The following is a 14267-nucleotide window of genomic DNA, read 5'->3' as shown; positions in this document are numbered from 1 at the left end:
GAATGCCTGAGAGGGCAATGCCAACACCAATAAGGGAATTGATTGTGTCACTGTAGAGAGGAACAATGACCAGGAAAAGGGAACATAAACAGTATACTATAGGGAAGAAGAGGTTAAGCTGTGGAGACAAAAAAAAAATAATCGCTTATTAAAATATGCAGTAAATATTGTAAAAATGTCAGGTTTTGAAGACTGAAGTTAGACATGTCAATAATAAAAATATAACCATTGATTATATGACTACTATATACAGAATCTTTTGACCGCCTATAGTCAGTAAAATTCGCCAGCTTCTGTGTGTGCTGCTGAGAGCCTCTTATTTGGCACACACCCTCGCATCTGACCATTTTGTTGTTTTAAGGCCTACACAAGCTCGATTCCTTTCTATTTAGTAAGAGATCAATCTTTGAAAGCAGTACTTTAAAACTGGGCATTAATGGGTAGTTTTTCCTGTAACTTCAACTGCAAATTTTTAATTGTAATTTTTGAGAGGGAACTAACTCAGCTAGACTTTCAATTACCTTCTTAATGCTACAGAACAAATAGAGTGATTTACAACCATTTGCATGGGCACCTAACAAATATCACACCTTTCCAAGTAAGGATTTATTGGTTTCATTTTTCACTAAAATATTTTTCACTGGCTATAGTAATGAACCTTCTCAAGAGTCCAGGATTTGACATTAGAATACTAGCTTAAAATCCTGAGAGTTTATTGGTAGGAAGACTTCTTTTTCCTTATAAAGGTTAAAGATGTAATGATGAAAATCAACTGTTACATTTCAGAAAAGGAAAAATTGTGTGCAGAGTTGTGATGTTGACTAAGCTGGCAAATGCTGATAGGAATTAAACAATCATTATCTATAATCTGACTGTAATCCCTGCTTTAGTAGCGTCAGTAGTGAAAGTGCCAATAAGACAAGATTTAATCTTTATCTTTCACATATCTGGTGGGAAAGTTTGGAAATGAAGCGTGTGCATGCTTCAGGAAAATTTGGTCTGCTCTGGGAGACTGGAAAGTTTTCTAGCAGTAGGTGACGAGGGTATTTTATGCCTTTGAATCATGTGTTCATTTATAATCAGGATGTTAAACAGAAAAACATGGAGCTACAGAGCACAGTGAAAGGGGAGGCAGTGTGTGGTTTTGTGTGCCTGGCGAAGCTGTGCATTTCCATACCTGCTTTCTGGTCAACCACTGCATTAAAACTAGAAACTCCCTCTCCTAACTGATAGCCAGGCATTCTTCTACAGTCAGTCATTAAACTTGCATTTTACTGTCCATGACCACTATGCAGTGGGAGGGAAAAATCAAAAGCTATTTGTTTATTCAAGCTTTTGAACTTCTGCATGAGCAGATTTTTTTTGGCATTTATGGGTTTCGGAGGGATTTTTCTGAATTTAAAGTAAGATCATGTAAGTCTGATCAGAGCATGAATATCTCTGGAGCCCATCACTAGCTCTACTGAGGTCTGCTGTGAACAATACAAAAGAGGGTTGTACCAGGAAGGGGTGAGAACCCCAGGCATTTATTTATTCCTTATTTATCTTGAAATAAAGAGAGTTATAAGGTTGAGTGAAACGAAAACTAAATGGTAAATACCATTTTAACCTCACAGCAGATGTTCTTGTGGAAATTCAAAGGGGTTTTGCTCCTTCATTTCTTATCTTGTATGTTGAAAGGATTTCTGTGGCTGATAAATAGTCTGTAACATAACTGGTAGTATTGTTGTTGTCGTATTAAGGGTCACATAAACACGTGCATTAGCTGGATTTTAGGGCTTGTTTCCTCTCTTGTTTACTTACTTTAATAGGTCGTGGTCTATGTGGCTGAGTATATCTCAAATATATTAGTCCTGCAATAGACAGACCCACAAAAAGCCAGTAGTTGAAGCAATAGTAATTAATGAGGAGGAAAACATCTTCCACAAGGAGATAAAGCAAAGTCATTAAGCCCTAGAGATAATAGAAACACAGACTTTTTATTGTAAAAATAAAGATGTATCTTATAAAATAAAGAGGTAGTAAAGTTATAAAACAGCTGTTTTCAACATGTTTGTCTGGACTTAGATGATCAGGTCTTTGCAAGAAGGATATTTAAGATTCTGAGAATTCTGCACATATGCTACGTGAAACATGCTGGTATCTCTTCCTTAAGCATTACACTGAGACCACCACATTTGGTTGGGTTTGTGAAGTTCTGCTTCAGCACCAGCAGGAAACCCTCCTAAGAAGGGCAGATGAGGAGGCCCAGATTCTGCTGCACTATGGAGAGGGCTGATAAAAAGCTTTTTCTAGGCAGTGGCTTACTCCACTGTTCTGGCTGGCTTCATTGTGAAAGCAGTTTCACTGTTGGAGGCTCTCACAGTCCACTCATACACTGAGGCCATTAGAGTAAATTCTGTGGTATGGAGGTATGCTATACTGCCTGCATGGAAAGACCTAAAATACCAGGAATTCAATGTCTGTTTTGATAAATAGAAAAAAATTCAACTGAGAAAAACGTGAATGGTGGTGTATTACAGGAGTATAGCTCATCTTACTCGTGCAAACAGAATCCCTCTAGGAGTATTTGTAATGAGATTATAACTTTTATTAATTTATTTGATGCCAGATAGGTCAGACATGATAATCTGTTAATAAACCATATGTAGTACAGGGCGATGAAAGACACCAAACAAAACACTTTTGTCACATAAACAGCAGTGAAACTCCTTTGAATGATGCCAGCTTCTCTGTTTGTGCATGTCCTCCCACTGATTTTAATCTGTTGGATTCATGCATTGTTTATTAAAATTATTTTCACTAATTCTATACCTTATGGTTCTTCAATTTTGTGTCACAAGATTCATTTGTCTAGTGAAAATGAAAATATGGCTATAGGCATCCAGCAGTAGGAGTTTGGTTTTCAGTGCTTTGTTGCTCCTGTTGTAGCTGGAGTCCTGGAAAATCAGGCTATGGCAGGGGCTGAGAGATGTCCCTGACGTATTCTTCTGCAGTGACACTCTGAAAACTCATGTAAAGACTTAAACAACCCCTGTCTTTACTGTTACATGTTTAGCCATTCTCTAAGTAAAGCTATTGTACTTACTCCTCACTAATCTTGTCAGAGAGTATATGCATGTGAATCAAGCCATTTTCTTCCCACTGAAAAAAAACCCACCAGACAAAATAACACCTCCAAGACCAGCCTCAGTGAGTTTAGGAATTGTGGGCGTTTGAAGAAGGTATCTCCAGCGCAGGAGAAGCCTGGCAGAAACGCTGGGCAGAGGCAAGGAGTGAGAATCCCTGGGTCTGGCACGGGGCCAGGCTGTGACTTACGTTGAAGAGGAGAGCAGGGATGGGTGTGAAGCGCTTTACGTGGATCAAGCTCAGGCTGCCAGGGAGGTGTCCTTCCCTGGCACCCACGTAAAACAGCCTAAAAAAAGAATAAGAAAACTCAACCATGCAGTGAGCCAAGGAATAACTTCTTGTTTTCTGACAAAGGCAGCATTAACCCTTTTACTACTCTGTTGTAAACGCCGCTCTCTTCTCAAGTGGCTTTAGTTTATCAGTTGCTGCTGATCATGAGAAGATGTGTCAGACCATAACAATCCTTCCATCACAAATGAGCAACCTGACATGGCAAAAATTAACTGTTTCATTTTCACAATGCAGTTGTAAAGAATATGGATTAATAGTAAATTATTCCTTTTCAACTGCTTAAAATAAAACTTATTATTCATACCTAGATGCTGCAATTATTGATGAGTTTAAGCCACTATAGCAAGACATGGCCACTGCTATAGGAATTATCCACTTAGCATAACTGAGGGTTTCACTGCCAAATGTCTGTAACAGAAAAAGAAAATAATAGTGAAGCCTGTTATGGTAAGTATATGGAAAATCCTGAGAAACTCTCATGAAAACACACCAGCCCAAATACAGTGTCACCTTGGGAACTAAGAATTTGGAAAAACTGATCAGTATGAAAATAAAAATTGTAGATACATTAAAACAGATGGAAAAAAAATTTCTAAGCTTAAATCAAGTTAATGAGATAATAGAAGAAGATGTATAGGCTTTAATGTATTCTGACAAATCCTGACAGTAGTAATCTATGAGTTATAACTGTACTTCTGTATCAAATATTTGTAAGGTTTTAAAAAGCATTTTTGTTGAAAAATACTGCTGTGATCCTGCAGCTTTAAACATCGCACACTGTACATTAGGATGATAGCAAAACCCACTGGTTCTTCCCAGAGTTTCCACAGCTGTGGAAACAGCTCTGACCCTGGCAAAAGCATCTTCTACAATGAAGTATTGTTAGAAGCAGAATTTACAGAAATAAAAGAGATTTTCCAAGAGCAGATTTATTGGATATATTTTACGTGAAAACAAAGTTCAAAGCAACAACCTCCATGAGGGAAATATTTCAATTTTGCCAAGAAATATGCTACCTGAGATTTTTCTGCAATGAGGTCATCCACACAGCAATTTTTCTTTAAATTATTTTATACAACTTACCACAGCCACTGCATCACTTGTGAGGAGATCTGACATGTCCAACACTACATAGTATGCTATATTAGTCAACAAGTAAATGACAGTCACAATAGGCATTGAAATTGCAATGGAAAGAGGTAGATTCCTGTAAAAGGAAAATGGTCAAATTATCTCATGCTCTTTAGACAGGGAATATTTAATTTGATTTAATAGTGTGATACAACTGATGAGTGATGACAGCCATCAGAAAGAGTTCTCATATTTACTCCTTCTTTTGAAAAGAAGAAAGTTTTTGCAGAGAAAGTAGTTTGACTTATTTCCAACCAGAAATAAATACAGAGTTGCTTGTCATACCATCACCTGTCTTACCAGGACACTTCAGTGATCCAAAGGAAAAGCCTTTACCTCTCAGGATTCTGCATTTCCTCGGTGACATAGTTGAGCGTGTCCCATCCCGAGTAGGAGAAGAGGGCAGAGTAAAGAGCCAGTGCAATCATCCCTGGGCTTGTTGCTGAGCCCTTGAACGGCGCTTTCAGGTTTTCTGTTTCTCCTGTGCAAACAGAAGGAATCAATTCCCTGTTACACTTCAAGGATTATGGCACAGAACGACACTACACTAAAAGTCTCAGCTAAACAGAAGGAAATATACAACCACTGTATCTGAGTGTCATTATTATTTCTAAAAGTTCACGGCTTTGTATTTGCACTTGACAAATAATAAAGTTTCAATCAGACATTCAGACAGCTACACTTGTCCAAGGATACAACAGAAGACATTTTCTCATGTTTGTTATTTGGATGTGACTTGTGTAATTCTACCAGAGTTTACAGCATTCTCATCTCCTGGCGCCACTGTCCAGCCTACCAGAGGAGGGAGCCATACTGAGGTCGTGCTATGCTCTGTCAGCCAGGCAGAAGCACTTGGGAAACCCAATTTCAGTTCCTGAATCTGTCTCATATTTCTTCCTCGTATCTGTGCTTTTGTTTTCACCAGATGAATTAGTGGCTACTGGAGGTGGCTAAAATTAAAGAAGGAAACTTGAAAAATACTTAATTTCAAAATTGTCCTCTAGTTTAGCTCAATCAGTTGAGATGACACTTCAGAATGCTGCAAGATAGACAAAATGTTCATGAAAGCTCATGAGCCCTCTCTGAGATTCTGGAAAAAGGAGAAGAAAGCCCTTACTGAGTTTGCAGAAGGAGAGGTAACTATCTAATATAAATGGAAGTGGGCTAAGTATTAAGGAAGATAGAAACATGCTGAAACCTCTGTTAGAGAAGAAAGTAAGGTCTTTCCTGTAACATGAAACAACTTTACCCTGTGGTTAAACTAAGGAGTTTATAGATACCACGAAATCTATTCAGTCTTTGAAATGAGCAGTAACTACCAGGAGACTGTTTGAACTGAGGAAGGTGAAACTACAAGATGTATGCAGACTTCGGGGAAGGAAATGGTTGGAAACAAAAAAGAAGAAAAATGCCAAAGGACCACGAAAAGCTCTTTTTTAAACCTAGAGTTAGCTTATATTCAAAATCAGATATGTTCACTGTTTTAAAACAAGAGGCACATCTGAGCACATCAGAAAGAATGTCAGGGCTAAAATGTCCTACCAGTCCTTCTCATTAAAACAGCTGCTGAGTTTAAAAGAGTGCTCTGACCCAGTCACAGCTTCCTCCAGAAGGCTACATCATTCCCCCTCTCAGGCCTTTCCTCTCTGCCTTTACCCTCCCTGACCCCACAGAGCAGCACAAAGGACCCAGCGTGGGTTACGTGGACACAGGAGCACAGGGAATGGCCCCTGGGCCAAACTGCATAATGACAGCTGCAAGTCAGTGAGTGGTCTGGGAGTTTTGAAGGAGTCAAATTGAAAGCACATGTGAATTTATGACTGTGGGGACAGGGCCAAACTTCGATAGGCACGATATGATGGACACAAACCTTTGTGCAACTGCAGCAGCTTTAGGAGGGGAGCTACTCTTCCATGTCACTTTGGCCCCTAAGCAGTGCTTGTCCTCTGCATCTTCATTTCTCTGCCCTTAGGACTGAGTTCATTTGTTCAGATTTCTCTACACTTGAACAAACCAGTGACAACTGACATGCACGGGTAATGGCTAAACAATAAAACTCTCTTAAAGTCTAATGTAGCTTTACAGTGTAACAGCTAATGCACTAGAACTGCAGCCAAGAAGGGAGAAGGCCAATAAACGCAGAAAAGGAAGCATGCCCATTTAGGTTTCATAAACTAGTTTCATCAGGAGAAAAAGACAATTGCTAAACTGAAGAGGGAAAAACATCTTTATTTTAACTGAATAAAGATACACGGGCTGTTTAGGTGTCTAATGGGAAAGGCAAATGAAGAAACCTTAATAACTAAGCAACAGAGGCAGAATTGGAAGAGACTTCTCTGCACCAGAGCCCCAAATTAAAATCAAGCATCGAAACCTATATCAATTATCAAAATCAATACAACCTAATCTATTGTCATATGCAAAGGTCAGAGGCAGCACTGGAATAAACTTCAGCGCATTCAGTTCAACCCGGTTACTGCTCACACAGGGCGGCTCATCTGTCCTGTGATGCCTTACAATGCACAGTGATTCACAGGACTGCAGCGTCTGAGTCCTCCCCTCGTTTCTAGGAGCCAGCACGTCCTCTCGCCAGGGCAGGTGAGCAGGAGCTGCTGCCTCCCCGACCCTCTCCTCTGGCAGCCCTCTGCCCGGGGCCGGGCAGGGAGAGCGGGGCGCGGAGCCAGGCGGAGGACGTGCCGGCAGCTGCTGCTGTGCTGCCCTGCCGTGGGATGAGCAGCAACGCTATCTGCAACAAGCACCAGCCAGAGGCACTGAGGCTGACTTCAAACCAGCACTAAAATAAAGTTAATTCAGCTGCTATTTGCTATTCAGCCCGAGCAACACCAAACTTGGCATGTGTTGGTTTGCCATACTAAGGACAAAAGAATAATTAAACCACCATTTGCTTAACAAGCCATACAATTCCTCTGATTTTCCTGTGGCAGATAGATTTTTTTTTCCAGAATAAACACTTCATATGTAAGCCTTAAGGAGTCTGATCTTCCTGCACAGACTTTGAAACTTGTATATGGTCGATTTTTAAGAATTTAAGTGAATAAAAATTATTCTTACCTTTACCAATTTTGTAAAGACCAACAGATATCACCAAGATAAGAGCCATAACTTTTGCATATGTGAAAATATCTTGTACACGGGTTCCCCACTTCACATTAACACAATTAATAAATGTTAAGGAACCTGCAGAGAAAAAAAAATATACATGAGAGGAGCACTGTATGTTTTCCATCACTTAAAGGATATTTCAAATCCACCCTTCCAGATCTCACCCCTCTTTCAAGGAATAAAACAGCATCAAATTTCATCATTTCAGGACCACTTAGATTTATTGAAGTGAATGAAACATCTGGTTTTAAATTTACATAATGGTTTTCTGAAGGATACTGTTTTCATGATAGTAAGACAAAATACATCAGCTTTTGAATTTTAGGACTGACTCCTGCTCCTTTTACATAATCTTTAGATTTTTACTAAAGTCAACAGAGTTGCTCCCATGCAGAAGGTGAAATTTGTTTATATACTTTATTTGAAGTTTTTCTTGAAGTTCTCCATGCTGACACAAGCTCTGCTCTACATACAGAGTAATGACAGCTTCTGCACCAAAAAGTTTGGATGCTGTGGACAAGATACTGAATTAAACCAGGCCAGCATGCTGTTAACTCTATGCCCATGGCTTAGAAGCTGTGTCATTCATGCTTTGACCCTGAGTCTGAGGATTACAGAAGTACTTACTTAAAGAGTTCTCTCAAGCCTCAGTTTTGACAGAGTCTCACAGAAATGACAAAGTAGCTGGTTGCAGAGAGAGGCTGGGATCAACTTGTTCTCCTTTCCTCCTCCTGCTATGTTCTTTGCATTCAGTTTTGTTGCAGAAGTTAAACCTTGATGAGCAGCTAGAGCACTGGGATGAGCACAGTGCTCACCCAGCAGCAGGTCCAGCCAGGGGCCATGCCGTGTGCCCACCTCTTCTCACTTCAGCACACGCACATGGCGTCACAGGCAACGTCTCCCTCCTGCACCCCACAATTCAAAACAGAGACAGATGAGGAAAGGCAAGGGCATGCAGTGGCGCCAGCCATGAAGCCAAGCTGCTGAAGAAGAGAGCAGGACAAATATGGCATGGTGCTCCACAGTACTCTCAAGCATGGATCAGAATGGGACATTTCTTCTCCAGTAGACCTGTTGGTCTCTGCTTCTGTTTATTTGACCTGTCTATAGTCTACACTTCAGTTTTGAAAGGAAGAAAAAGGGTTTTCTCATGGGTAAACTGAAAACCATTTAGAAACCTTTCTATATAGTAAGGAAATGAGCATAAAACCACAGATGCTCAAAGAACTTCTTGCCCTCATATCATGAGTGATTCTGCATATATTTATCAGTGTCCAGTCAGCTGCTGAGGTAATAGCAGACCCATTTACGGAAGCAGGACCTGATCTGCACCCACTATTTCCCATTAATATACCAATATTGTGTAACTGGAACCAAATTTTGGGTTTATCCTGGTATTTAAAAAACCCAGTGGGTTATATGATTGTTCATGCCTAGTGTTAGGTTTGAATAGAATTTTAAACGTATCTGTAAATAATGACTTCTGTAAATTTGCACTAGTGAAGGAAGGAGGGTGAAAGTCTCTGAAAAGCAGTCTCTGAAGAACAGCTGTGAGCACGTTCAAAACTTACAGGTAAGAATCAGTGATAGAAACAACAGAAAGGAACTTTGTGTTTGGTATCTACTACAGGCTGCCTGATCAAGGGGAGCCTACTGATGAAGCTTTCTTACTCTATCTACAGGTGACATCGCACTTGCAGGCTGCTCTTCTGCTGGAGGACTTCAACCATCCCGACAGCTGCTGGAAAAGTAGCATGGTGAGCTGTGAGGAATCCAGAAGACTCCAGGATTGCATTGAGGATAACTTCCTAAGCCAGAAATGGCACTTTCAGAGGGGATGCAATACTGGACCTGATGGTCACTAGCTCCACAAGCGAGCTCATCAGTGATATCAAGATTACAGGCAACCTTGGCTGCAGTGATCATGCGCTGGTGGATTTTGCAGCCGTGAGGGACATGGGTAGAGGCAAAGAGTAGAGTCAGGACGCTGAATTTTAGAAAAGCAAAATTCTAGCTATTCAAAGTTCTGGGAGTTAAGTCAGTAGGATCCCCTGGGAAACTGCCCTCAAAGGAACTGAAGAGAGCTGGTAGAACTTTAAGGACATTTTCCATAATGCTCAAGAGCTCTCAATCCCCAAGTGTAAATCAGAAAACAATCCCAACTCTCTCAGCCTGTCCTTGTAAGAGAGGTGTTCCAGCTCTCTGATCATCTTGGTGTCCCTCCTGCTACAACAGGTCCATGTCTTTCTTGTGCTGGGGCACCAGAGCTGGTCACAATACTCTAGGTGGGGTCTCACCAGCATGGAGGAGAGGGGCAGAATCCTCTCCCTTGACTTCCTGGTCACGCTTCTTTTGATGCAGCCCAGGATACAGTTGGCCTTCTGGATTGCACTCACACATTGTTGGCTCATGTTGAGCTTTTGGCCAACCAGTACCCCCAAGTCTTTCTCTTCAGGACTAATCTCAATGCATACTCCACCCAGCCTGTATTTGTGCTTGGGATTGTCCCAACCCAGGTGCAGGACCTTGCACTTGGCCTTATTAAACTTCACGAGGTTGGCATGGGCCCACCTCTCAAGCCTGTCAAGGTCCCTCTGGATGGCCTCCCTTCCCTCCAGCGTGTTGACCACACCACGCAGCTTGGTGTTGTCTGCAAACCTGCTGAGGGTGCACTCAATTCCACTGCCCATGTCACTGACAAAGACACTAAATAGCATCAGTCCCAGCACCAATCCCTGAGGAATACCACTCATAACTGGTCTTCACTTGGATATCAAGCCACTGACTTCAACTCTTTGAGTGTGGTCATCCAGTCTATTCCTTATCCACTGAATCGTCCATCCAATTTAGGATGTCTCTCCTATTTAGGGACCAGGATGTCCTGCTGGACAGTGTTGAATGCTTTGCACAAGTCCAGGCAGATAATGTTAGTTGCTCTTCTCTTATCCATCAACTCTATAACTCCATTGCAAAAGCTCACCAAACTCATCAGGCACAATTTGCCCCTGGTGAAGCCATGCCGGTTGCCAGCTATGACCTTCTCATTTTCCATGTGCCTTAGCAGACTCTCTTCAGGAGGATCTGCTCCATAGTATTCCCAGGCACAGAGGTGAGACTGACTGGCCTCTAGTTGCCTGGATCCTTTTTTCCCTTTTTGAAAATGGAGGTTATGTACCTGTCCTTGCTTCCACTCTCTGTAGACTCTCTTTTTGCATCTAAATGTGTCCAGGAGCATCTTGTTCATTCATGCAGGCCTCCTGGAATTCTTGCTTGCTTTCCTCTTTGTTGGGACACATTGCTTTTCTGTTTGGAGGAGTTTGTTCTTGAACACTGACCATCTTTCTTGGGTCCCTCTCCCCTCCAGGGCTTTATCCCATGGTAATCTACCAAGCAGATCCCTGAAGAGATCAAAGTCTGCCTCCCTACTGGTGAGAATAAGGTCCAGCATAGCACCTTTTCTTGTTAGTTCCTCCACCACTTGGAGAAGGATATTGTCACCAATGCATTCCAGGAACTGCCTGGGTTGCTGGTGCCCTGCTGTGCTGTCTGCCCAACAGATATCAGGGTAGTTGAAATCTCTCATGAGGACCATGCCTTGTGAAGATGAAGACACTCCTACCTGTCTGTAGAGGGCCTGATCTGCTCAGTCTTCCCGGTCAGGTACCTGCAGCAGACCCCCACTATGATATCACCTTCCCCTGCCTTCCCTTTAACCCTGATTTTTAAGCTCTCAGTCATCTCCTTTTCCATCCCCAGGCCAAGCTCCATGGACTCCAACTGATCATTGATGTAGAGGGTGACACTCTGTCCTCTTCTCCCCTGCCTGTCTTTCTTAAAGAGTTTGTGTTCCTCTATTCCCATGCTCCAGTTGTAGGAGCCATCCCACCACATCTCAGTGATGCCAATAACATCCTAGCCCTGTAAGCATGCACGCATCTGTAACTCTTCTCTTCTGTTCCCCAGACATGACAGAGTAACTTTTGACTTAAGTTTTTAATAGTGAACATTCAGGAGTTATTTGTGATGCTACAAAGTGCTGTGTGAAACACTGCAAAGAACATATTTACTGCATGTATATATGACACACAACGTGTATCATGTGTATCATGAGTGCAATTAAATTCAAGGCGATGGGATCTTGTCATGGAATTCCCCGTAAATTCTACTAAATATATAGTTTTAAATAAGTTCTCCCCACTAAGCTGGTGAAGTGCCAATTAAATCCATGCTACTGAGCCTTATCAAAATTGTTCAAGCTAGTAATAAATTTTCTGTCTGACACTTCTGAATTGTACATCACAGTTAATGGAATGAACTGTAGTTTCCCCAGCAATCTAGGTTGTTACCCAAAATGCTGGTGAGAAGCCTAGTCAGCAGTGAGGCAATTAAATTTGCTGTATGAGAAAGCAGAAGCTGCCAGCCACACCTGGGGCATCAGAAATTAGAGGTATTAGAGCACACTGTTGATTCACATGAAGATGGCAGCAAGAATAACTAAGAAAGTGAAGCTGTAGAGAAACATCAGTGTTTGAAGATTACTCTTAAGCATTAGGGTTTTATGAGGTACACCTAGAACACTGAGGAAAGAAATTTTGATTTAATAAATAACTGCTTTCCTGTGCAAATGCAGAATTTCATCTGATCAGTCTTACGGAATAGGGTTTGTTGCCTTTTAGACTGCTGGGTGGCCATGATGGTCACATGGCTTTCTACCACAAAGCCTTTTTCAGAAGTGCACTTCCTCTGCACCACAGTGGCAAGAGTCAGGGCTACACAGAAAACACCTTTTCAGAATTGTCAGTATGCTTTATATTATCTTAAATTAAAATTACTTATCCTTTTGGAAGTTTTCATTGAGTTTTAAGCCATTTTTAAAAGATCATGCTATAGCACAGCCTCAAAGGAACACATACCCTAGCTTGACAAATTCGTGTTTATAAGCAAGAAAATTTGAGTACATTCCATCTACTGGAGGATGGATTTGTAACGTTTACCTCTGTGCTCACCTAAGACATACTGTTGTGACGAAGTCAACTGCAGAGTGTCTGATTGCACTACACAGTTTTTCTAGAGGCAACACTTATATTAAGCACAGTATTTTTAATTCCGTATGGGTCTCAACATTTCTTTGGTTTGAGACTTGCAAGAAATAGAGGAGAGAGAATAATGACCAAACGTGGGCTGCCAATTAGACCAATGATCCACAGAGATATCTTTATCAGTAGTCATAGTTTCTCCCAGTGAAATAGTTGTAACTCTCCTCTCCCCTCTAATAATCCTAGCCCCAAACAAAATCCATCTGCATAAGATTATTTCCTATATGTTCCTTAGAACACGTTATTTTCACAAAATGGGAAAGAAGAGAAGTTCAGAAAAATCTCTCTGGGCATCTACCATTATGGTTTGTAACATGTAGGACTCCTAACTTTACTTACATATACAGGCAGCTGCAATCAGCCTGACTGCATGGTACGGCGGCTCGCAATGCGGAAAGACTGGCTGGACGATGTAGTTAGCAAAGGTGATCGCTATCACTGCCTGGGTTGTCGGCTCGATGATTAGAAAGGAAGACCAGAGTCTGATGAAGGCCACAAAGGCACCAAATGCTTCCAGGATATAGGCATAACTGCCTCCAGATTTAACGATGGATGTTCCCAGTTCAGCATAGCACAAAGCTCCAAACAGTGAAAACATCCCACCAAGCGACCAGATGACTAGAGAGAGACCATAGGAAGCACTGTACATTAAAACACCTCTGGGTGATACAAATATCCCAGAGCCAATCATGTTCCCGACAATCAGAGAAACTCCATTTGGTAACGTGATTTCTTTCTTCATCTGCATTTTTCCACTTGTCTCTGCCATACTGTCCGTTTCAGCTTCTCCATCCTTAGTTCTGGGCTTTTTGGTGCAGCATATTTGCCAGGGAGCTGGCATCCTCAACTATCATCACCTGGAAACAAGAGGAAAGAACATTTTTTGTGTCGCACACGGCATCAGAGACATGGATAAAATAATTAGCATACAAGGCATAATTTGTACCAAGCAATTTTTTGCTTGCTTTTATCTTACAGTCCAGGAACCACACAGCAGTGGATTGTAACTTTCACTGTTCTGTACCTTTTTAATAAATGTGAGGCCACTCTCTTTGGTTATAGATTCTGAATTTTTCATGCACTCCAAGCTCACTTTTATTATTTACCTCAAACTGTAATTCTATATTATGCTGTTAAAGTTGTTTTAAAAAAGAAAGAGACACTGTACCCTTGGAAATACATTCTAATACAGCTGGAGTGTCCCACACAAGTGTACCTCTCCCTAAGTTTTGTTCTCATCCTAGGAGGAACATTATTTCATTATCATTTGTTTCATCAAATCACATCCATCTGAAAAGTATCTGCTGAGGAATACAAGAGGAAAGGAAGAAAAAGATACTTCAAAAACTCCAGCCCCAGGAGGTTAATGTTAATATGAGGATAAACAAAAGAGCTTTAGTTGTTCCTAGAGATGAGATTGCTGCTGTATTGAATAATGCAGCTTGTTTAGTTATTAACCTCACTTGACTTGTGGGTAGAAGCCACTAGCATGCATAT

General features: G+C 41.3%; 1 protein-coding gene across 1 annotated transcript in view; it reads right to left on the bottom strand.

The window, feature by feature from the left end:
• Positions 1–13617, bottom strand: part of LOC103773544 (Y+L amino acid transporter 2-like) — a 14419-nt gene extending 802 nt beyond the window's left edge. The window contains exons 1-8 of the mRNA XM_008940915.1: positions 13110–13617; positions 7624–7749; positions 4888–5032; positions 4504–4627; positions 3725–3828; positions 3319–3415; positions 1804–1953; positions 1–118 (exon numbers count right to left, since the gene is read on the bottom strand). The exon at positions 1–118 is cut by the window's left edge and continues 81 nt beyond it. Coding sequence (XP_008939163.1) covers positions 1–118; positions 1804–1953; positions 3319–3415; positions 3725–3828; positions 4504–4627; positions 4888–5032; positions 7624–7749; positions 13110–13611 — 1366 coding nt within the window. The 5' untranslated portion in view covers positions 13612–13617. The remainder of the gene's footprint in view (positions 119–1803; positions 1954–3318; positions 3416–3724; positions 3829–4503; positions 4628–4887; positions 5033–7623; positions 7750–13109) is intronic.
• Between the last annotated feature and the right edge of the window lie 650 nt (positions 13618–14267).

This window comes from Merops nubicus, unplaced genomic scaffold (assembly GCF_000691845.1).
Source record: "Merops nubicus isolate BGI_N331 unplaced genomic scaffold, ASM69184v1 scaffold15615, whole genome shotgun sequence".
NCBI classification, from domain to species: Eukaryota; Metazoa; Chordata; class Aves; order Coraciiformes; family Meropidae; genus Merops; species Merops nubicus.
The sequence above is the reverse complement of the archived record's forward strand: the minus strand, read 5'-3'. Positions and strand labels throughout refer to the sequence as shown.